Source organism: Chamaea fasciata, unplaced genomic scaffold (genome assembly GCF_029207755.1).
Source record: "Chamaea fasciata isolate MVZ Bird 193981 ecotype frontalis unplaced genomic scaffold, bChaFas1.0.hap1 SCAF_8, whole genome shotgun sequence".
NCBI classification, from domain to species: domain Eukaryota; kingdom Metazoa; phylum Chordata; class Aves; order Passeriformes; family Sylviidae; genus Chamaea; species Chamaea fasciata.
This window is the reverse complement of record NW_027094093.1, coordinates 28285367-28310834: the sequence shown is the minus strand read 5'-3', so window position 1 is coordinate 28310834 and position 25468 is coordinate 28285367. Positions and strand designations below refer to the sequence as shown.

The following is a 25468-nucleotide window of genomic DNA, read 5'->3' as shown; positions in this document are numbered from 1 at the left end:
GGTCTTGAGTGCAGACCACCAGTGCTCTAACTTGGTTCTTCATCAGTTGGCACAACCTTCTCTTTCTGGCAGGCAGCAGTTTCCCTTTGATTAGCACAGAAGGCAAGGTTGGGGAAGTGTCACAGCAGGCAGCCTCATCCCTTTACACCACTTAATCCTGACACTGAAGATGTTTCCTCAGTTTTAATAGAAGTAAAATTGAGCTGCTGTTGTCTCTGAAACCAATGCTGACACTCCATCGTGAATGTGAAAATAACTGCTGAGACAGCTTTGTGTTTATGTGTGGGATTTTTGCACAATTTGCTGAGAATCAGAATAAATAGAAACCCTTTAAAGAGATTATTAATTAGCCTTCCCCTGACAGATAGCTCAGTAGGAAATCCATTAGTAGATGTCCGGGTGAACTCACTGTTCTTGGAGCAGCTTTACTGTTTTCTGCTTTCTCGTTTTCATTGCAGATCTGAAGCCCTGGGTGTCGAATTTCACCTATCCGGGTGTGCATGACTTTTCTCAGCTTGCACTGGATGCCAACAGGAACCAGCTCATTGTGGGAGCAAGGTAAAGATAATCTTTTTAATAGTCTAGGGTTGCTGCTCAAGCTCTTTCCCTTCAGGTTCTGGCTTCAGAGGAGAGTGTGTTTCCAGCTCATGTGGCCAGTTTCCCCCTCGAGAAGAAAGCTATAATTTATGTAGAGGGATTTAGATGTCTAGTGTAATTGCAAAGAAGAGAAAATTACTAGAATTAAAAAAAAAAAGAAAAAGAAAGATGCAATCAAAAAGACTGGTTAATGAAGCAGACTGCTGGCATCTCACACAGTATTGTGAATGTGAGAAGAGCTACAGTAAATCATTCTGCATCATCCCTCTGCCAGCACAGAATTTGACTTTATGGTTTATCTGCCATGGTGAGACTTTATCTCAGAACTAGGTTCATCCACACACCTTTGTGTAAGTGATAGAACCAATGTGAATGGTTGCTTTCTTCTCTATTGAATCCACTTCAAAACCTGTTTGCCTCATCTGGCTGATGCGGTCAGATCCTCACCCAATGTGTTCTGGTGCAACTCTTTCTTCTGGTCCATTGTATATAATTATCATATACTTTCCTTTATTTTTAAACATTATTTTTATTTAGGATGTCACAAGAGGAGGGGGGAAACACATAAGATAAGCACAGGCAAGGTCTTACAAATTTAGAGCTCCATTTGTAATGGGGAAAAGAGCTATGCTTCAGTGAAATAATATATGTCAGAAGTGGTTGAATCACGAGCCTCAACAGCAACTATTTTTTATTGTATAATAAGCAGATTAGACAAGCCAAAAAAACCCCCCAAAACCCACAAAAAACCAAAAACAAACAAAAAAACCCAAAAAACAAAACAAAAACACACACACACACAAAAAAAAAAAACCAAAAAAAAAAAAAACCAAACAAAACCAAAAAACCCCAGCTAAGCATGGTGTAAAATTTCAGTTGAAGTATAACATTTAGAATCAGATAACATTGTGGTATCAGTCTCTGCTATCAACAAAAATGGAGGGAGAATGTTTTCATCCCAGTGTACTCAGCAGTAGAGGACAGGGACATGAGGAGCAGAGGTGGAAGAACTCACGGTATGAGGAACAGAAAAGAGCAAGATATGCAGCAGAAGGAGAGTTTTATGCTTCACAGAAACAACTGAATTGTGATTTAATATACATTTTCTGCCTGTGTATGTGCAGTAAATAACACACCTTCCTGTCGCTGTTCAAATTGCCAGAGGCCCTCCTGCTTTTCATACAGAAACATTCTACTTTTCAAGCTGCGGCTTCACTTGCGCTGGGATCTTTAACCAGGAATGATTAATATTTATTACTTCAGAACGGCATTGCTTTGGGGATGGCTGTGAACAGTGCCTTCTGCCAGGCACGGTGCTCTGAGGAATTTGTGGTTTACATAATTAGACTGTGCGGCAGGTTTCCCCCGCGCAGTCCCTCACCCCTCCTCAAACCCCGCGGCACGTCCTGAAGGGACTCTCTGCCTCCCCGAGAGTTTGTACGAGTGTGGTTAGACAGGGGTACAACATCATCACAAACGGGAGTGACAGCAAAGCTGGCTTCCCGGTGCAGCTACACTGTATTGCAGGGTATCGCCTCGTGAGGAAGCAGTGACAAGTATTTATAGAATTTGCTTGGAAAAGTTAGTTTTCGTGAAGCACTTCCCACCTGACTGGGAGACTGAAAGTTTCAGCGGTGCCGCACAGCTGTACCGAGCAGCTCAGGGAACATTTAATGAAGATGTCATTTCCCGAGGTGGTGTTTTTTGTTTCTTTTTTTCGGTTGGATACACATGCTTGGTGTGGAGAAAGTGGCGAGTGCTGAGCCCATTTCCTCATCTAGCTCCACCCTGGGGGAGGTGACGGGGAGAGGTTCTCGGCAGTGGGGTGCGGATGGGGTCCTCGGTGCTGCACGGCTCCGGGCGTGCTGAGCTCCTGGAGCTGTGCCTCAGAAACGGGAAGGGGAAGTAAAGCCTTTTCTGTTCCCTCCTTCCCTGATAAAACCACACCTTGCTCTGGACTATTTTTAGGGGTGATTTTTTGAGTCATTAGTTGCTCGTGCACCATCTGCTTGAATTTGCAAATGAAACAATACCTCAAAGAGATAGGAGCTGTCTCTATCCATCTCTGCAGGGTGTAATTTATGAAACCTAAATTTAAATGTTAAGCATCTTTAAATGTGCTGCTGTAGATCATATTAGTAGTAATGCCAGCTATTCTGGGGTTGTGGAAGGAGTTTGGGATCAGGGTGGCGTTTATAAGTACTCCCACTTCTCAATTTCCTGGTTAACATCATTCTCTTAGATGATAGTGTTATAAATTATTTCAGACTACTTCTGTCTGTCTCTATTTAAAAGCAGCATGACCTCACCACAGCATTTCTTTGGCTTAGTTCGTCCTGTGTTTCAAAGCTTCATAGAAAATACTTCCTAGAAAACCAGGGGGTTCACAAGAGTTTTTGGTTTCAGGAATTGGACACAGCGTGACTGAAACTGTAAGAGGTATTGAGAGCATGCCATGCAGACAGGGAGCTGGAATAACATGAGCCTCAGATTTTTAAGCTTTACCCTTATCTACGAGCCCTCCTTAAATGACTGGTGCTGTCTGAGAGTAAACCAGAGGAGTTTGATAACTCCACTGCACCAAACACCTGCCAAGTTAAAATCCCAGAAACAAAAGAATTAGTTTCAAAAGCCCACCATGGTTTCTAAGCAACGTATTTACTTGTCACATCATTTGTAAAATCCAAATGCTTGTGTGAAAGGATATGAATAGTTTAGAACATTGTAAATCTACACTACCCATATTATGAGTCACATTTCATTAAGTATAAAACCACACATTTCAAAAATTCATAACCTTCATTTTGACTCACAGTTCGCATGTTTTGTTTTTGTTTTGGATATAGTGTTAGTGTTTTAATGTACTGTTTTTCTTCCGTGAATGAGTAATTGTTTTGAAATATTTGCTGCTTTTTTCAGCTCTTGAGCACAAGTGATCGCTATTTGAGCTTATTTTAATGGGAAGAAAAACTATAATCTAGACCTCATTTTTAGTGAGAAAAAAAATTGAAAATATGGTCACGGTGATTTCACCTGTCAGTTAGAGAAGCAGTGCTCTGCTGTCTCACCTGTGCTGTAGGCAGGGTGCCCAGGCCCCAGGGAGTGTGAGTTTTGTGGAGGAGGGACATGGTGTAGCTGTGACATTCCACCTCCTCAAGGAGCCTTACTCCTTGAGACTGTCTCATTGCTGGCTGGGCACAGACAGGAGCCAGTAAAGAAGTGATGACGTGAAAGACCCTGCTTGGAGGCAGGCCAAAAATCATGCTTCACAAGAGCTCCCTGGCGAGGACAACATGAAAGGTGTAAAGGAGGGTGGTTGAGACACCGTGTGACAATCTGGCACAACAGCAAGCTGAAGGGAAACAGCTTGGACAGCAGGAGGATGGCACCCAAACAAATGACTGTACAGAGTGTCTGGGAAGTCCTAAGGGAAATATTTGACTTTTCCCAGAAGGAAACTACAGGAGTGTGATCTTGGGGCGGTAGCCTGATGGGGCTGCGGATGCGAGAGGCTTGGCTGCGAGGGTCAGCATTCACAGTGAGGAGAACCAGCCAGAAAACGCCATGGCCAGAAACCCTCACGGTTCTGCCTGCCAAGAGGGCTGTCAGCTCCATCAGGAGATGGGAAAGGACCATCTCCCGTGGCTGTTGCACAGGGAAGGGCAGCTCAGGAGCCCTTGTCACAACTGGCTGTTACCAAGAGCCCAGAGGTGGAGAAGCGGGAGAAAAAGCTACATCAGGGGACTCCAGACTGGCAAGTAAAGTGCATGTCATTATGGACTGCCAGACTTCTTTGCAATAAATGTAAAACTACTAAGCTGCTGGTGATGCAAGTCTTGATGCTTGACACAGGTGATTTTCCTACTTGATTTAGAACTGATCTGAATGTGCCTGTTACTGCCTAACAGATAGGTGCAAGAGAGGAGATATTATAGAATCACAGAAAGGCTTGGGTTGGTAGGGACCTTAAAGATCATCTAGTTCCAACCCTCCCACCATGGACAAATATGCCACCCACTAGATGAGGTTTCTCAGGGCCCCACTAAACCAAGCCTTGAACACTTCCGGGGATGGAACATCAATGTGGTTAGTTTGGGGAGCAGGGAAGGTGCTGTATGAATTTTCAAGGGTTGTTTTAGGGGAAGCACAGCAGCCTAGGCACACCCTTTTCTGACTATTATGCTTCTGGCTGTATAAGCATTAAAAAAAGTCTGAATCATGCGTGCTTAGGAGCTGAAGGCTGAGTAGAATGACTGATGTCCCAGAAGACTTCCTTCAAGTTGCAGCTTGCAGAAATATGGCAAATTGTAAATATATTCTAGGACCCTCAACCAGCAGGTTTGGCACCCTGAGTTTATTGAAAGTCCCTGGTGTATGATAGATTAGTCTGTCAGGCACCAGGTTACGTGCAGATTTGTGGCCGAACATAGGTTCTTTCCTGCCTGTTTGGCAGAAAGCTCCAGAGCACTGCAGTAAAACGCTCAGAATCTGTGCTTGTCAGAAAATATCACTCTTACCCTTGGGCACCTTCAATCCTGGTCACATCTGGACTGCCACTAAACCTTTAAGTCTCCATAGATAATGTTGTCTAGGCAAAAAAGCATTTTGCAAACCAGGAAATTCAGTGGCAGCAGTTGGGTCAGAGTAGTTCCACAGATCCACACAGTATCAAATCTGTCACCAATACTTTCTGTTGCTAAATGATCAGGGCCTCTCACCAACATTTATTCTCACAGGGCTTCAGTGAGGCAAGAAAGCACTAATAATTTCACACTATGGATGGGAATCCAAGGGCAAGAGGGATTAAGAGCCACCCTGCCCTGTGAAAAGGCTGTGATGTTGAGGGACATGAATATATAGCATATCTGAAAAGTACTACAGTACTGCACCTAACATAGCTCCTCCTGCAGTGAGACTGCACTTTCTGAAGATACCAGTCAAGGTCTGTACAACCTCAGTCTGCACTTGACTAATGTGGACATAGCCAAAGCTCTTCTCTGCGCTCAGAAAATCCATGGCAGAGGTGTAATTTGGGCCCTTTACTCTTGTAAACACGTGGTATTTTAATCACTTGCTCTCAGCCTTGCTTCTTCAAAGAAGATGCAAAATGTTCATGAAAGCCAGTGAGTCCCATGCACTTACACTGGGGAAGTGGGGCTTCAGCATGGCCGAAAAAGTCAAGTCTTGTATAGCACGGAGAGACTAACATGCAAACAAGTTAACATTGGGCACAATCACATGAGCTTAGCCAACAGTCATACAGTCCATAGGCTTGCCCTGAAACAGCCAGGAGTGGTGTGCCATTTGTCCCTGTTAGCATCTGACTACAGGATTTTTCTCAGTACTTTACTGAAAAAATGGATTGAACCATTTCTGGTGGCTCTGCGCTATTTTTGCAGTCTTATGCTAGCTTTACCCCCTGCTAAGTCACATTGGGCTGAGAAATTACCTTGCCAGTTGAGGTATTAATGAGGACGTGAGCAGGCAAAGAGCATGATAATGTTTTTGATTATATCCAGATCATAGGTGGGCAGCTGAAAGTGCTAGTGCAGAGAAATGGAGAGAAACAAATGCCTTCCTTTCTTATTGTGATTTTTCCTATCAGACAAAACAATGCTCTAATTAAAGTTGCATCCTTGTATCATAGACTGGAGAGGGACAGATAACAAGGTGATGTGAGGGGAAAAAAACCCCAGATCAGTCTCTGAAATTAACAGAAACTTTCAAAGGATCACGTGGGTTTTTTTTTTAAAGACATTGCTTGACCTGTGACGTAAAGGATGTGGTAAAGGTGAGAAGGCTGTGATTAGACACTGCTGCTAGTTAAATCCATAGCTGGGGTGCACAGTTTCTTTACAAAGGGAACAAAAGTGTGATTTAAAGTGCAGGTTTTAATCTCTCTGGTTGACTCTGGGATAGTTCAAAGGGAGATTTTCCTCTCTGATACTCTGCCAGGTGAGGTCAGCTCAGCCCTTGTATAAAGTGTGGACAATGAAGCCTCACTGGGGTGTCTGTTTTTTGCCTATAGGGTTTGCTTTCCTCTGCTGGTCTGCAACCAATGTGAATTTGGCATATCCTAAATCTATGCTGTCCCTGCCTTACACCCCTTGGGGTGGAGGGGAAAAGGTGTGGAAAAGATGAAGGACAGTTTTTATGATTATGGAATTCTGGGAGGTTTAGAGCCTGGCCCAAATTTTGTTAAAAGTGTATTTTTTTTTCTTAGTTAAAATTTGTGCATTTTTTCAAGCAAAGAATGTGAATTTTAGTTAACTCAGAATAAATAAATCAAATAAAATATTATACTGCTACACTGTCAGGTTGTTGGAAGGGATCAATGTGCAGAAGAAGCTGCAGCTGTAGGAGGGCAAAGGGGTAGTTTTGCACATTAATGTTGCATGTGGAGAAGAGGGTGAGGCAGTGGCAGTCTCTGGTCTGTCATCTTTGTCAGCAGGGAAAACAGCTGATCCTTCAAATTGCCTGCGAGGCAACACCATCCACCTCTCTGCAAGTGACCTCAGCATTGTTGTGGGGCTGAGCACTTTCACAGCCAGTGCCTGCACAGCCAGTGCTGTGTGAAAGGCAATCTTCATGCAGCACAGACTGATAGGAAGCATCTTTACACAGCAAATTGCAGGCCTCACTAGAAAAATATCTCATATTCCAGATAAAATGAAAATTGGTGATACCCTATCATGAAAGCAGCCACCCATGAGAGGCTCACTTGCTTTAGTAACGCACTGAGAATAATTAAGTTTGAAGATTCTATTTCTGAGAGTGGGATGGGTGCAAACACAAGGTCAGGATACTTTGCCAAAAGCCTTGGAGACTTGGACATAATGTGTTTTACAGCATCACAGAATGGGGCTGCAGAGCAATTTTCCTCTGCATTACTGAGAATACTTTCTCTTGCTCTGGTTAAGGTAGCGATATGTCAGTTTTATATGGCAAGGCTCACCACAGTGGTTTACATATCACTTTATATCCAGATGTTTAGGTGCTAAGCCTACTCTTCTGTGCCACTGCAAAGGTATAAAAACCCAGCAAAGAGAAGGGATTGTTGGGCAATAACTTAATCTCACCAGCCAAGTCTATCAGTATTTACATACAAGTCATGTTGAATGCATCTACAGAAATGAGGACGTTTATCAGACTAAGTAGGCAAGTGGGAAGGCTGCCAGGGAAGATTTGAACAATAATCAATGCATCAGAAGAAGAGGAATTTTATGTTGTGACTTACTGAAAGTGATGGGCAAATAGGAGAGCAAAGGTCTCTGTGTGTCTCAAGGTGATTTAAGTGCTTTGTGACTGCAGCTGGATGAGAGAGGAAGAGATGAGCTGTCAGCCAGATGTCAAAAAAGACTTGAGGTGGCATGTGGGATAATATGTGATGGTCTGAAAGAGGGAATCACTCTTCCAGGAAAATAAGAACAGACGCACACATGAATTTTGAAAATTTGGCTCAGTTTCCATCTTTTCATTCTCTTTTTTTAAAGAAACTCATCTAGTGAAAAATATGGAAGAATATATAACGAAACAAAACAAAAAAGGAAGCTGACCCTCATTTGATAAATATATTCAAACAATATTACAAAAAAAATCCCAATCCCCATTCTTTGAAGTGTCTCAGGAGCGTAGCAAATACTATAACCCCCAAGGATTTGGAGTCACTCTGCAGTGAGGCTTTGCCTCACCTGCCCTGGGGAAAGAGAAGTGCCAGAGACATCAGAGCCAGCTTGCTATCCCCCTTGCAAACCGACAGAAGCGGGGACAAGGCTGTCAATCGAAAGGCCAATCCCCTTTCTGCTTCTCCCTTCCCCAGCAGCATCCATCCGTCTAGATTTCTGCATATTGGCATAGCCCAAGTGTTCCTCAGCTTTGCTGTTGTCTTGCCTGCTCTGCAGCTGTGTCTGCCTCTTTTGACTCTTCCTAGAGTTGGCCCTGAATACACAGCATCAAGAGGAACAGAGCTGTGCCATGCACCCTGTGCCATTAAAGCTGATGGTAGATCTCCACTGAATGCAACATAGAGGAATTTCATCCTCGTTTATACAGAGAAGTACTAACTGGGCTTCAGTGCAACACAGAAACAGTATCTGAGCCCCTGGCTTAATTTGGAAGCTGTTTAATACGAATGATATGCTGCCTGCATAAGGATCCTCTTCTAAGAGGTTGTTTCTCTAACTCTGGCTGAATTCAAAACCGAGAAAAGTTGCACTGGGAAAAGTAATTCTTCATACAGCAACTGCATCATATTTCTGTCTGCCATTTAGTATGGTTCTCTGTTGTACATCTATTGATTTTTGAGGAAGAATGATGTACTGGACAAGTTTTTCTTCAATAGAAGCAAAATTACTGAAGAATAAGGATCCAGCTTGTAGGGTAAGCTGGGAGATCCTCCACCTTTTCCCCAGCAAGTGTTTGCCAGGCGCTTCAAATGAACCACTGGAGTAACATTTGCAAATGGATTGTCACATCACACTCTGGACCAGACATGTAATTAACTCCTCCTGAAAGCAAAGGCCAGAATCATCCTTCAGGAGCTGGGTTTCTTAGCATGGTTGGCTAGTTCTGAAATGTGCATAACCATCTGAAAAGTTCAGCCACAGCTGGGCCTCCATAGAGGCACTGTGCATTAATCTAGCATGAGATTTGGTAGCCAAGAACTCTGGGGTCTGATCTTGATTCCATCACTGGCTTGCTGTGTGCTTTGGAGAAGGTCATTTAACCTTTCTCTGGCTCATTTTGTCCATTAGTGTAAGGGGGGGAATGATACTAACCAGCTCCTAGGGAGTTGTGAAGCACAAATAAGCTGTGTTTGTCATGTAGTGTGGAAGTAAAAAGTATATCTAAGGCCTCCAGGAGCAAAGATAGGAAGAGCTGACAGGTGTTGCTGGCTCCTAGCCCGAGGCTCAGCCCAGCACGTGGCTTCCAGGAGTGCCAGAAGGGAGGGAGCATTAGTTGTCATATGCATAATCCTGTGTCTTGTTTCGTATCACCCAAAGGACCCTGTTCTGTTAATTATTTTTCTTATTATCTACTCTTTGACGGTTGTGAGACCCTCTTGCAAACCTGGACCCGGACTGCAGCACAATTCCACCCTGAGGAGGGGAAGTGAGAGGGAAACACAGATCTCTTCTTCCTGGCATCCAGTGATAGGATGCATTGGAATGGTTCAAAACTGTGACAGAGAAGGTTCTGAATGGACATTAGGAAGCATTTCTCTACTGAAATAGTATATTTTATTTTATTTTATTTACACAAGGAACCTCTTCCCAGAGCATCATGGGCATATCTGAGGCACCAGTGCCTCATCCAGGCTGTGTTGCATGACTGAAGCAGTGCAATATTAGTCCCCAAAGGGGACAGTAATTCTTCACTCAGTTCTCTTCAACTTTCCCTGTCCTGGTTTTGGTTGGAATAGAGTTAATTTTCTTCTTCATAACTGGTACAGGGCTGTGGTTTGGATTCAGTATAAAAATAATGTTGATAAAACAGTGATGTTTTAGTTTTTGCTAAGCAAGTGCTTATGCGAAGTCAAGGACTTTCCAGTTTCCCATGCTCTGCCAGGGAGCAGATGCACAAAAAGCTAGGAGGGTGGCCAGGATAGCTGGCCTGAACTAGCCAGAAGGATATCCCATACCCTGGAACATCATGCTTGAGAAGATTAACTGGGGGCAGTTGGCCAGGAGGAGCCAATTGCTGCTAGGGGATGGACTGGGCATCGAGTAGGGGGGAGTAAGCATTTTATTGTGCAGCACCTGTGTTTCTTGGGCTTTATTCCTCTTTCTTCTTATTATTATTATTGTGACAACAGCAACAACAGTAACAATTGACTTTGTTTCAATTAATTAATAGTTCTTATCTCAGCCTGTGGGTTTTACCTTTTCCCAGTTCTCCCAATCCCAGTGAGGAGGGTGGGAGTGAGCGAGTGGTTGCATGGTACTTAGTTGCTGGCTGGGGTTAAACCACAACATTCTCTCAACGTGTATTTTTTATGCATGATCAAACATTATTATCAGCTTCTTTTGGCTTCGTTTCTACTTGCAGAGTAATTGCTAGAAAGAGTGGGAGCTTAAGACAGCCTGCCCTGTAGGGAGGGAGGGGGGAGCTTCTTACACGTACTATGAGGTACAGGGAAGTGGCAACAACTGAGCAGGTGTAGTATATAGTGACAGAGACCAGCTGAGTTAAGGCAGCATATTGTTGGTTTCTGTGTGCATGTCCAAGTGCTGAGACGTTCTGGTGGTGGTCAGCATGTGAGCTCTCATGGCTCCAAATTTGATAGCAGGGGGGTTATTCTGAAATATAGAGAGGTTTTCTTACCTATTGGTGTGTGAGGAGTTAGGAAATGTGAACAAGCCTCACTCATTTCAATAGCAAAAAAAAAAAAATCTGAAGTTAAGATCGGCTTTTATTTATACATGATCAGTCCATCAACTGCAGGGATGTTCCTCTTGATCTACCACAGCAGAACTGAAAAGCTGCTCTCTCTTAATTAGGAGGAAGCACCTTTTAATCAGCCAGTACAGTGCTGACAGATGTGGTGCCTGAAAAGAGGCACTGAGGAGGAGGCCTGAATAAATGACTGAAGTGTGTTGCAACGCTTATGGTTTCAGAGCTCCTAAGAAGGGTCTCTGTTATTATTAATGAACTCTTGTTATGTGGCTTCCCAATGAAAAGGATTAAATTTGTCTTGTATCTCTGTTGCTCAGTGGTATCATAGCCAAAGTGCTCTGCCTTCAAAGTAAATTGTTTCAAGGCCAGGCAATGTGTGAACAAGTGCATGGGCACCATGTTAGAAAGTTCACCCAGGGTGCTATTGGCTACATGAAATAAATACTTAATAAGCAGATTTGACTTGTAAATGTCATGGCAAACAGATTTAAGTGGGTATATTCTTCCACACCCTTCCCTGAATCACATCTCAGCTGCTCTCTTGCTGCTCTGGTATGTGTGTTTTGTGGTACCAGGCACAGTGAGCACTTAATCATTTTACAAGCAGCCAAATACAAATTATGAAGCCAATTAACAAATACTTTCATTTAAAGGATTTCTGCTGCAGCTTGACTCCATTCATATGCTCACAGGATAGAGCTCCCAGTTAAGAAAGTAATTCAACACCTACTCATGAGCGGAAATGACACTTCACAGGTTTACGTGCTGTGCTCCAACTTTGGGTGCGAGTTATTCTCCTAACTAGGGCATAAACTAATGGTCCAGGAGATCATCTCCTGGTTGTGCTGCAGATATGTTCTGTGATGCTGGCTAAATTGCTCAATCTGTGCTTTAAAATTAAATGAGAATGATGTATCTTCTTCTCTCTTCTGTATATATTCAGATGCCAAATTCTTTAAGCCTAGGTTTTATAGAGCCAGACAATCTTTAGAGCAGCTAACTTTGTATATCTGAGCTGGGGAATAATACCCCACTGCAATCAGAGGTGACAGAGAGAGGATCTGCCCCCAGGTTGTTTGGACAGGCATTGGCTGCGAATCAATCTCCAGAGGAACCATCATCAATCCCCTCTGTGTCTGAATGCAACAAAACTACAGCCTCGCCTGAGACTTCAGGGCATTCATTACTGTTTAACATGGGCATTTTCAGAAAGGCAGTGATGTTTATGAAAAAAATAAGGTTAGTCATAATATTAATAAGTAGATTGAGGCATAATGTCATTTGTCCCAGAGTACTCAGAGGAGTGTAGTCATTTGCTCTGGAGGTGGCTGAAATGCAGCCAAATCTGGGTTAAAACAAAGCTTAGGTTTAACTGTGAAGTTGTGTGACCTTTCAGGACAGCAGTTAAGAAGGTTGTCCTATCCCTCCAAATTTGTGCACCAGTTTTTCATACAGAAGAAGGAGGATATTAAAATATCCTGGCTGCACCAAGCAATTGCTCTTCTGGCCTAGTCCAGTGGGTTTAATTTAGGAGAGAAAGAAATTGACCAGCATTCCCTTACAAGAGAAGATGGGAGGGAAAGAAAAAGACAGAAAAAAAAGACTAAGAAGGTACCTCATGCATTCATGTGGAGATCTCAATGTTCTTATATAGTGCTTAATCATATTCCTTCAGCTGCTCTAAATTATAGTTCAGCAAGGTATTAAACAGACATAACTTCAAACACAAGCAGAAAAAAAGGACACAAATGGGGCAATTCTAGCTACAATAAAGCATGCCTGTAATTCAGAGACCTTGCTCATTCTTGGACTGAAATTGCAGTTAAAATGCAATTCATAAAAATGGCACTGTCTGATTCAGCAGATGTTTCCCTTTGGCGTTTTGTTCCTGGTACAGCTTTACAGAACAAGTATGGTCAAAAGAGCATGTTATTAATTAAGGATTAGTCAGTTCTAGCTGGGCAGGTCAGCTGGAGTCAGTAGGTGTCTCTGATAGCCTGGTTTGCCTACAGGTGTTTGTATGGCTGCTGGTAAGATGTGAGAAGGATCAAACATACAAAAAGAAACTGCCAGTGCCTGTACAGACACCAGGTGAGGCAAGCTGATAAAAAACATAGGGAAACCCTCCTTTCTGTAGGAAAGCCCCAAGGTCAGACTTAGAAAGCTAAAGTTAGGATAAAGCTTTTGGAAGATCATTGTGCTATTCACATTAGCACTATGTTCCTGCTTGGCTTAGGTTTCAGCCACCGAGTGGCTTTGTCCAGGTGCTACATAGCAGTCACTGAGAGAGCAGACTGGCTTTATTGAAATGGACACTATCCCTGTCAGCATCTGTTTTGGCTGAGTGCAGTGAAAATTGTGACCTTTGGATATGTCTTTTTCATTGAAGATATTTTGGTTGAATTTGCTCTGCAGTGCTATCAGGGAAAAAAAAAAAAGCCTAATATTAAAACTTATTACCTAGTCAAACTGTCCAGCTTTTTTCAAGCCTAGAACAAGGAGCTGAAATCTGCATTATGAGACTTCCAAAATCAATGCATTTAAATAGCATGCTTAACAACAGGAGAGAAACTTCAAGTCCCTAGTTATGAGAACTTTTTTCCTGAGGGTATTGTAAGATTGGAGGCTTTCCCCAGCAGAAGGCTTATTCCATGATACCTCATGTCCTGGAGCTGCATGAAGATTTTGGTGTGAGTAGCTATGTGGTGTTCTAAGAGAGCGGTCAGATCTGTCGCTGGATGAGAATTTAGCTCCATTTTGAAATTTTAGCTGTGTGTGGCTTAGTGCTTCTGGTCTGCTGCATGCACCTTTATTTAAGTCTGATGCTGATGCTAAAGAGTTAACAAATCTTTTGGGGGGGGCCAAGTATGCAGCCCTTTGAGACAGAATAGAGTTTCAGACTGTACAAAAGAACTGCTGGATCTTCAGTGACAGAACAAGGAGAGAGGATGGAGATTTCCTCTGTGTGTGTGTCTGTATACTTCTCTGTGTACCTATAGCAGGTGTATATTTTCTTCAGATATTGCTATTGGATCTCATTCTTCTCTGGGTAACCTGTCCCAGTACAAAATACAATGGTGCAAGTCAAGAACAAGTCAGAGCTGTATCAGCTGAAGATTTAGTATCAGGAGTTTGACTTCCCAAGTTCCCTATTATCCTTGTCCCCATCCTTCTTTATTAACAGTCAGCAGCATTTGAGAGCTTTTGATTTATTTATAGAACTGGGAAAAAGTACACAGGTAACTCCATGCTTATGGCTTAGATGATACACAAGTGATAGATAACAGAAAAAGGAAAATTTGCTCAAGCCTTGTCGTGGTCATTGTGACCCAGTATGAACCTCTCACTACTGAAGTTTGAAATACTTTCTTTGCCTGGTCAGGGTGTGCTGCTGTACTGACCCTAAAGAAGGCTCTTCAGAAGAGTCCTTAGGACCTTTTCATCACTATTAGGATCTTTCTTCTGGGGTAACTGACCTAGGACTGGAACTTGCATCTTCACTATGTGGGGGAATGTCTGTATACTGGCATTTCTAGAGCAGATGAACCTGTATCATCAAAACGGTACTTTCTACCATTTAAACAGAGCCACTTCCAGAAGTGTAGTTCAGTTCACCTTGTATGATATAAATGTGTATTCTCTGGGAGATTGTGGTGTCAGTGATGTTGGAGAAGGATCACAGCTCTTTAGACCTTCTGACAGATAGGATGCAAAATAATGAAGTCAGACATGGCCAAAAGCCTCAAGCACACAATCCAGTCTGTATGGCTTAATATGTCAGCTGATTCCTGGTAACTGCCTTGTCTTAGCAAGCAAAAATGTGAGATAAATCCTGTTAACTAAGCCTTTTTTATAGATGTTTATGCAAATATGTGGTGCCTCCTATTTGTGATGGGATATGAAATTGAGAAGGGTGACAGTAGCTGAGCTCATATGTGGTATCTCATGCTACAGTGACTTCTGTCAGGAATTCCCTTGCTTTGGCTGTGAAGAGACGATGACAGGAGGATTGGGAATATCTGCAGTCACTGCCTTGATTTCCCTGCTGATTTTCTGTGCAGAGAGATTCCACTGAGAAGTATCTGCTCTCTTCTCTTCCACGAAGTCCTGAATGGGAATTCCCACAAGAACAGGCTTGGGGGAGCATACTAGGAAGTTAGCTCTGCTCCAGCTGGCTTCTGTCCAATCCCAGTTTTCTCAGAATTCAGTGAAAAACATGACTGCAGCCCATATGGACTTCAACCAAAACCTGCTGAGAATTTGCAAGTGACCCTTTGTGGCTGGGATTTCATTGTGGTTCTTCATTATGGATTCTGGAATATTTAATACTAGGACCTGCTCAGAACTTTGCTTCCAGGTTCACTAAGATACTGATGAACAAGTCAGTGAACAGGCATATAACTGCTTTTGTATTCTGTGGAGACGAGTCCAGGAAAACCTTTTGTTTGTAGACATGAATGACCAAAAACCATTACTTGCTTTAATAACTTTTCCCTTCCTTCTTTGGTAGCCTAATAGTTTGTAATTTTTCTGCTTGTTCATGCAGGAACTACCTCTTCAGACTTAGTCTGCACAACGTTTCTCTTATTCAGGTATGTTCACTTTTTACTCTCTTATTTTATTTGACTTGTTAATGAAAGTTCTGTAATATTTGATGTACATTTTCAGAAGCCTGTATAGTGTAAATTTGCCCGAAGTGGTGGAGCAGGGAGAAGACAAAGTCAGAACCAAATGCTTATTCCCACTCCAGCGATAATGCTGAGGGGAGAGTTCTGCTACACCTGCTCACTTGGATGGTGCTCTCTGGTTTTGATTCTCGAGTATTTGGGTGGTAATGGCGTCTGCCAAAAATACGGTATCTTAAGGAAGGAAGCATGTAGTGTGACTGATACAGGCTTAAACACAACAATCAATCGAAATCCTTGGCTTTCTGTAGAGATGTCAGCGACATGCTGGAGAAGGTTTTATGAATCTCATCCATCCTCATTTTAGACCTTGTAGGCCGTTGTGAACATGGATTGTTGAGGAGCTGTGTTTTGTTGAATGCATTACTAAAACTGCCGTTGGACTTGCAAGCATTCAAGAGGCAAAAGGGAAAAATGTGTGTTACTATTGCCTTTGCCAAGGTAAAGCAGCTGAAGTTTAAAAGGAGCTTGAAAATATCCAGCACTATTATGACTTTACTCTCACTGCACTGAATCTGGAATTGAAGGATGCAGCAAAAATTGTTAATGAAAACACCAGCTGCTTATCTTTAAATAAATTGACGCTTATGCTCTGGGATACTTACCATCTTCTGTAGTTGCTAGATCACCAAAGAAGTATTCAGCATTTTTTTTCAGGCAGACAGAGAGGCCTTGCTCCTATACCTGACCACACAAAGAAGCCATTAGAGTAGTATTGCCAGCCATTCTGATGTGCACAAGCCTTTTGCTGTTAGTAAGAGTTACAAGTATAGCTGGAGAGAAGAAAAGATGTTTAATGGTTGTAAAATGCATTGAATCTTCCTTTAAAAGGAAAACAAAGTCCGGAGTTACCAGTGACAACAATAAGGAGTTAGAGAAGCTGCAACTCCCATTTGGCAGTGCCTTCCTTTTTGCAGAGCCATATTAGCATGGCTGGAAGGTTTCCAGCAATCACATAGGAGAGAGAAGTCTCGTAGTTATGAGAGGTGTCATACCTTCTACAACACCAGTTATCACACTGCCTGACAGCCTCTTGTGCTTGTCAGGGATCCCCTTCCACAAAACCCAATTGTCAATCTCCCTCATACACTTCTGAAGCCAGGCTTGGCCCTCTTCAGTGCAGTGAGTTTCCTTTTCTATGCTGCAAAACATGGGAAGTCTCCTTCTATGGCGCTGGAGGTTGCTGTGGGATCTCCGGTTAACATAATGAGCTTAGTTCGCTCCTGCTTTCTGGGTGTATCCGGTTACTTTGCCAAGACTTTTTGCATGACAAAGAGAGCATGGAATTATGTTGACACACGTGTTGGGAATGATGGAAGTGATTGTTTCCCGACCTAATGGTTGCCTAAGTAGCTGCTTGGCTTGTCTCCATAAAGCTCATGATGCGGTTTAAAGGCACCACCTTCCCTTTGCCCGGCATCATTTTAAAGGTCAGATCAGAAAGTGAGACAAGAAATGCAAGGAACTTGCATTTAGTTCTATAGGGGTGAGAGTGCAGTTCAAAAAATAATCACAATGGTAATTTGCATTATTTTGTATCTCCTCATTGCTTGTAAATGAAATACAGTCTGGATCTTGCCAGGCCTGAATCAGGATAGTTTTTCATCTTGAGATTGTATTCTGATTTATTTCTGCTCATGCAACTTCATTGTTATCCTACCAGTGGTGCTAAATCTGCTTCATGGTGCTGGTTTATGCTGACAGATACCTGCTCCCTTGCATTTGTACTTCCATGAGGTGTGGGCAGAAACATGAGGAGCAAGGTCTGTGGAGACGTCAGGATATGTTGGCTGTGGGACAAAGCCTGGCAGTGAGAGGAATGTACCCCTCTAAGCATGGCTTGATGAAGTATAAAGCTGTTTTTTCCTAAGTGTTCTTGTGCTGTATCCTGAGGCTGCATGGTTCCTGTGGGAAAGAGGCATGCTGCATAGTTTAGATAGGAAGTTATTGTCTTGGAATTGCAGTAAACTAAACGACAAAATTTAGTATTAACTGGGAAGTTATTGATAAGGGATTGTGTAAAAAACCAGCGTTACTCTATAGAAGAATCTTGATTTCAGGGGAGTGAAGGAAGAGAGGTCGATTTTGGGATGTGTCAGCTCTTGGGCCCATTTATAATAAGGGGTCAATTATTTTCCTTTCTTATCTCTCATCTGCTCTACCATGTGTTGATGTTTCCTCCTCACTTAGAATTTTCTGTTGGTTCTGCTGAGGTTATTTCTCCAAGGCACTAATCTTTTACATGAGAACTAGTGAGTGGAGTGGAGCAAAAACTGAGACAGAACAAGCTCATTTCCTGCTCCACAGAACCAAATGTGCCAACTTCTCAGAGACTTTTCCTCCTTCTCTCTTTGTTTCCAAAATGGGTTTCAGAAATTTCATTTAGAATCTGTGAAGCTTTTCACCAAATGAGTTTTACTGGTGTGAGAACTTGGGTGATCGTTAATACTTTTGTGAAAAACATCTTTGGCTGATCTTCAATATCCATAAGGGAGTTATGGCCCAGGTATTTTGGGGATCATTTGTGATTTTGTCTACCTCTTTTTCTTGCCAAAATTGAAGCACCTTGTTAAAGGATTACTGAAAATCAGCATCATGAGGTGGGGAATCCAAAAGCATCTGTTAATATTGGAAACTTTGACATGTAGCATTAAATTCTTGCAGCAGTCAAGAAGCACAATTTTAAAATGGATACTCTTCCCTAAATCTTAAGCATCCCTTTTAAACAAAATCTCTGTTTCATGTCTGTCTTTAAATGATTGTGTTATATGTATTGTAAACTGTTGTTATTAGACATTTTATAGAACACTTCTTTTAAATGATGTGCACTTGGAGAGCATACTGTTTAATTTATGCATGGAGCTGAAACAAGGCTAGCTCCTAATCTGCAGCTTTCACGGTGAGACCACAGAAAAGTCAGTTTTATACTGGAGTTGGTAATTAATAGAGTAGGTGGAAGGGTCATTTTAAAAACAAGCTTTTAAGCAAATTTTTAAAAACTCACAATAGTGATTGGGATTTCTTAGCAAGGAATGCTACTCTGGGGTGTGTGGTAAAAGCAGGCTGTTTGGCTGCCATTTCATAAATCACAGTACAGTGCCTACCCCTTACTCAGTGTGATTTTACCTGGATTCTTAGTTTTCAATTAAACCGAGTAGGAATTTTTTTTTTCCAACCTTTTCGAGATACAAAGATTTTCAGCGTTTTTGCACTGAGATGAAAACAAGCCGCTTTGACATTTTTGTGAAATCTGAAGAAGAGTGAGATAGACATGTGGTTAATTGCATGCAAATACTCTGGGTCAAGTTATTTTCTGAAACCTCAAAAGAGAGCATTTACATGTGCATTTCTCTCATCTCAAACAATTGCCCATGTTTGTTTGGGGCCTCCTTTTTCCCCTTTCCCTTTCCTCTTTCCTTTTCATTTTCCTTTCCTCTTTCTTCTTTTTATTTCCTTTTCCCTTCTCTATGGATCTAAGACTCTCATCTGGTAAGTGTAATAGAAAATATTAGAATTTAATAAAATATTTTGGTTTCAATTGCTTGTTTTAGTGGAAGATCTCTTATAAAAAAGTTTTTAAGCAGCCCTGTGAAGTTTGTATGCTGGTATGTCAGACTAGTAGTATTTTAAGTATTTAAAATAGTCTGTGAAAGAATAAATAAGTACACCTATTGCAAAACTATTTGGAAGACCTAAGTTATTTCACCTAAAAACGACCAAAGGAAAAAAAAAACAAAACCCCAACCCCCAACAAACAAACAAACAAAAAACCAACAAACAAACAAACAAACAAAATTTTAAGGGACAATTTATTATTTTTTTCCTAAGGAGAAAAATTGAAGTGTGGCTTAAGTGCGGAGAGACAGTGTGTGAGTTCCCCAGTAGTCATAAACCTGAATTAGGAAGGATTGCCTCTGGAGTTCCACACTGTCCAGTAGCACCAAGATCTACAATTACAGATCTACTGGTACCCCACTGCAAAACACCAAAATGCTACAGAACACATAACTTCATTTGCTTATGAAATTTGGCTCCACATTTCTAAATAAGATCCCCTATATTCATAGGGGCGCTTTGGATAGTGCTACCCAGTCAGTAGGACAAACCTTGATGAACTTCTAAGTCCCACTGAGGCATAAGACTTAAAACCAAGCTTAAAGTAATTTATCAATATACTGAGGCAGTATCAGCTCTTAAATCATGATCTGAACCTTACTGAAATAAATTTCTTTCTTCTTATATTGTTGGGATTTTGGAATAAGCATTTTTTTAAAACCTGAAATAGAGACAAAACATTTCCATAGTGTCCTGTAGAAGATAAACTGCAGCCACCTATCCAGTGCGTTTTTTGATAAGGATCGTTTTACTCCAGTTTTTCTTCCCTTGGTCTAAGAAGCAGCAACATCCCTGCTACAGAGATGAAGCTCTTAAACTGCGCAGCTGTTCCTGAAGACACACTTCCCTCCCTGCTACTCCCTGAAGGGATCTTTAACTCTGTGGCATAATCACTGGTAAATCAACATCATGTATCAACAAAGTGTAGTTAATAATAATAAAACTTGCCTATCAGTTCTCAATATGTCACATAGCAACAAATGGAACAGGTTTTGTCTTTTGCACTTTGAATCAAACCAAGCATTAAATGTATTATTTTCTACTTATTTAGGGCTCAGTAGTGCCACACGTCTGCTGATGAGAAACATGCTCTGTAAGCATAGAAGTGTGTATAAAAGTGTGAGGACAGGTGGCAGAGTTTAACTTGGTTTTTCTCTGTATAGTTGAATAAAATATGATAAACAAAATCAACAGGGAACAGTGAGTAATATAGTTTACAGCACAAATTGTCACTCAAGTAATCTTTCCTGTAGAAAATACTTCACTGAGAGATATTAAGCATTCACAATATGTTCATAGAGCCCTGGCACTTATCAGAAAACTTGCAAATGTTAGATTAGTCTTCCCTCCCAGAGAGTTGCTGGGTAGGCACCAGATGCGGCTTGGAGGGCCAAATTCGTGCTGCTGGCTCTGCACATGGATGCCTGAGGTAAAGTTCATCTGCCCCCTTTGTCTGCCTGGTGTTCAAGATGTGAAATAGGGCTGTAGCACTTCTTTATATAGTCCTGTGGGGGTTTTCCAGTAAAAGAGAGCTAAAAGTATTGTATTTCACATTTCCCTGCAGAAACATCCTTGAGCCAGAGCTGTTCCTATTTTTCAAAGTATCCTTTCAAAGATCATGAAAAAATTAGGCATTGAAAATGCAGTGCAAGCCCAGGGCTGAGCTTGTCCAACTTCACTGAAGGTATTTATTTCTTCAATCTAGTTGGAATGTGAAGATTATTATCCAATTTAAAATCCAGTTTGGGAAGTAATTTTGGAAAAGAATAAGAATACTTTGCCTATCTTTATGTACCATTGAGTTTCTTGACAGGAACTCTATTTTGAAATGTTTAGGAATAAGCTTCACTTTCCAGAAGCAGTTTATTATTTGTTTCTTGCAGATTCCCAGATATGTATTTGAATTATGCGGCACATATTTCTAGATACAATGTTTATTTATTTATTTTCAGGCCAATGCAGTTCCCTCATTTAAAAACATAATCAAAAGACCTCTACTAGAGCAGATGCAGTTTTTAATATGTAGCTCATAGCTGAGTCCTGGTTGTCACATATTTTATCAGTATGAAACATTTTTTATTAACAGATTAACATATAAATCTATTCATAAATCACCTTCCAAAGCTGCACCTAAAACCTCTCACTCTCAGCCTAGAGGTTTAGAGCTATTCCATAATAAAGCTTATATTGGCTGGAAAAACTTTCTGGTAAATTCAGCTATTTATTCTTATGGTTTTGGGTTCCCAAATAAAATCTACTCCCTGAATATTCTCTTCCTTAAAACGACTGGTCAGGAGCCAGATTGCAGCTTTCAGGTGCAAGTCATCCTTCCCAAGATTTATATAAGAGAGAATTTTCTTCGTGGAGTGAGAGATGAAGGATGAAAATAATGCATGTCAGACTGGAGGTGACCATGTCTGAAGGCCACACCTCATCCTTCAAGGACACACTTCTCCAGCTCCTCACTGCAGGGAACTGTACTCTCTGATGGGCTCCAGCATCTGAGCTGGGGACCAGACTTGTGCTGATGTTACTCATCAGCTGAAATTCAGAGAGCAGAGAAAGCAAATCTTTTCTCACAGTCCATAGTGGTGAGTGATTTCTGAACACAACATCCCCTCTGTCTGAGAGAACCCAGCTCATGAGTCCATTCATAACCAGAAAAGCTTTTAAGCCCAGGTTTAGCTTTAAATAAATGCCAGTTTTCCTTTGAGAATTCTCTGAGTTCAGAACATACTGTCTGCTAAACTGGCTCAGAGTCTACTGTCTAGTCATGATCAATTTAATTGCTCTCTAAAGTGAGTATTTAGGCATGGTATAGGAAGTTCTCATTTATTTATTTGTTTATTTATTTATTTATTTATTTATTTATTTACATCTCTATTTTTGTGTATGTACTCATACACGGGAGGATCACATACACAGAGATGGCACCCCTATAGAGGAGGTCCAGGAGCTGTACCTGTTTGGATTTGTACTTTAAGCAGGGCAGCCTTCCTGGAGTAGTGAAGGCCAGGGAGCTGATTTGCATCCAGAGGGGAACTACCCTGTTATGCTCACACAGTGAAGTGAGGTTTACATGATGGATGTCAGCTGTGGATTGCCAGCCTGCTTCCCTGGGCAATTTGTTGGTTGTCATTCCCTCCTTCCCAGCCTCACCTCACCTAAAAGCCAGAATTACTACAGGGGTTTTGGTCTTTGTCAGCAGACATTATGAGCAGGATTTAGGAACTGAGAATTTAATTAGCTGCTGAAGTCACTTACTGATAACAGTAGCATATTGGACTCTTTATTTGATAAAACCCTGTCAGGCATTTTATGTGTAGGGAATGAAGACTAATGCTCTTATTTCTTGCAACTTACAGTCAGGACCATTAGACATACTTTGGAAAGGGAAGAGAAAAAAATGAAAATCAAAAGAAAAATAAATTCCTTGGACTTCTCATTTCCTGTTACCAATGTTGCTTCTTTATCATTGCAAAATTCGTTCTGGTTTGCATGTTTAGCCCTTTTTCTCTGTGGGCTGCTTCCCACTCCAGCAGTTCCAGGAGGCTCTGGGAGATCTGCATGCGCTGTCCCCTGCTCTGACGAACTCACTCATCTGTGGTGCTGTCAACAAACACAGCCCTGCAGATGTTCTGAGAGGCAAATCAGCCTCTTGTTGTAGGCAACACCTTACCTGAGCCAACATTTGCACAAAATGAGATTTATGCAAAAATTCGATTTTTTACTTAAGGTATGTGGGATATTTTTTAGGCACGGGACTGGTTTATTTGCTAGCTGTAAAGGCTGGCATACTGCAAGGCACAGAACGCATTTCCGAATTGCTCCTGTCCCAGTTAAGGCTCTGTGACAAGATCGTCACTGAGGGCTCCAGCACAGGATGGGTTTAATGCGCACCTTGACAAGAGCAGTCGATGCGGGAGCCGTGACCTATTGAGTTCCACACGCGAGCACAGCCAGCTCCTGCTGCAGCCTGTCCTGGGGACCAGGGGCTGCCTCCCGCGGTCTCCCCGCCCAGCGAGCCCGTGTTTGTGTGGGGGAGCTGCCCACGGAGCCCGGCAGAGCTCCCGCATCCTGCGGAGCCGGCGCTGGGGCCGCCGCTGCTCAGCGCGGTGTGCTCACTGCCGGGCTCCTCCTGCCTGGGACGCGGCGTCCCGACCCATCCCGGGCCCGGGAGCTGAGCCGCACATGCTGGGAAGTCAGAAGTAAGAGGAGTCCTTGAAAACACAAAGGAGCACATCGGGCATCTTACAAGATGAACAATGGAGTACGTAGGCCAATTACTGCCAAAAAAAAGCAGCAGATTGGCACTTCTTAAAGACTGAGAATGCAGAGGAATATCTACATTTTGTTCTCAAAGCAGAGCTTAAGAGAGATCTAAATGATTCATGTCCCTTGCACTGGCTTTCTGCACAGGATTAAGTTTGACCCTGTTAGTATCCAGTCATTTATAATGAGAGCATTTTAAAAAAATCACCATTCATTGATTTGCATCTCTCAAGGGCCCACAAATGACCTCACGTTTCTTCTAAAACCAACTATTGAGCTCTTTGCAAAAAAGAAAAATAGTATTTTATAGTAAACACTTTTCATATTATTACGTGTATTTTTTTCCCTAGGTAAATAATCCTGCTTTTCTGTGTTAGTAACAGTTTAGCTGATGTGTGTTTTACGGCTTCTTTTAAGCACAGCCATTCTGAATGACTAATAGGAGGGGATTATTGGAGCTCTGGAGCAGTCACAGCCGTGGCCTGCACAGCTGTTACCAGACACCCAGAGCTGGGGAGCTGAGATGGGAACAGTTTGCTCATCACTCCCACAGGATATTGATCCTGTCTCAGCATGGCAGGTGCAGCTGAATTCCTGAATCCTTTGAAAGCCTCAAAGAGCTTTGGGCTCTAAGGTTTCACCTGCCTTCCCCAAGCTGAGCTCAAGGAGAGCCCAACCCACAGTCTAAAAGGACGGATGGGTAAATGGGCACAACCTTGACTATGCCTGTGGCATCTCCAGCCACCCTTACTGGAGAAGGATGGGAAGTTTGCATCCTCAGAAACCTTTTTTCAGGGCTGGAGGAGGATCAGCAGCAAAGCTTCAGCTGAACAAGATCAGGCAATAGCTGATGTGGGTTGCCTGCTACTGGGTGGGCAGTAGGAAAGGAAGGGGGGGTTACACCACTGGAGGAGAGTGAGGGAACGTGGCTGTGGGGCACAAATGAGTTGCTGGGTGCCCCTGCAGCTTGAGCAGTTAATAGGAACAATGATCTTAAGTTATTCTACTATCACTGCAATGCTCCTTTCATCTAGAAGAAACCACACCATGGTTATAGCTATCTGTTATATTTTTGTCACTAACATGACCAAGTAGAGACTGTTCTGAGACTGCAGAGACCAGGTGTGGTGAGCTGGGGGAAGGGCACATGCAGAAAAACGACATCTTTTTCTGCATTCCCTGTACGGAGGGTTTGGTAGCATGGGCTGGCTGCTTCACTTACAGACAGCTGTGAAGAGGTAAGGTGGTTTCCAGCAATCCGCAGTCTGAACTTCCCTTTCTCCAGATGTGAAGCTGAGATAATGACACTTTGTCCTTTTGAAGTGCTCTGAAATATGTGGTTTTTCTGTTTAAGATCTGAATGTTTTATGTGATTACATACATTTGTAATTATAGGAAATTTGCCACAACTATGAACCTACAAAATTGTCATGTTCTGATCCATAGTAGATGTAGTATTAAGCAGTTGTTATCTTCACGTCTGCTTTTTAGGTAAGCAGGTAGGCAATTCCAGCATGTCCATGTGTTTAAAATGGACTCCTTTTTCACTACTTGTTTTCTACACGTTCTGAATGTAAAAAGAGAATAGTTGGGGTCTGCTAGGGGAAGAATGCTATACAACTGTATCCCTTCAGATAAAAATACTTAGATTATGAATAAACTGGCAAAATCATGTAAAAAAGAGAATGGCTTGGAAGGACTGTGGGGGAGGGTTAATAAAAATATGTTTTCGTCAGAAACACTTTTCTGTCAAGAATTCTATACACTATTTTAATTATTAATTATTCACTTCAGACAGGAGACAAAGCAGGGTTTTGAGGTTTCAGAAAAAGAGTATTTTACTTCCTTATAAGTAAGGAAAAAGGTCTAACAGGGCTGCAGCCATTTGAATAGGCTGCAAGGTC

The 25468-nt window shown here is 42.1% G+C and overlaps 1 protein-coding gene across 2 annotated transcripts in view; it reads left to right on the top strand.

Moving 5' to 3' along the window:
* SEMA5B (semaphorin 5B) overlaps positions 1-25468 on the top strand; it is a 265869-nt gene that overhangs the window by 149340 nt on the left and 91061 nt on the right. For both annotated transcript variants that reach the window (XM_066190263.1, XM_066190264.1), the window contains exons 4-5: positions 459-558; positions 15539-15584. In XM_066190263.1, coding sequence (XP_066046360.1) covers positions 459-558; positions 15539-15584 — 146 coding nt within the window. The remainder of the gene's footprint in view (positions 1-458; positions 559-15538; positions 15585-25468) is intronic.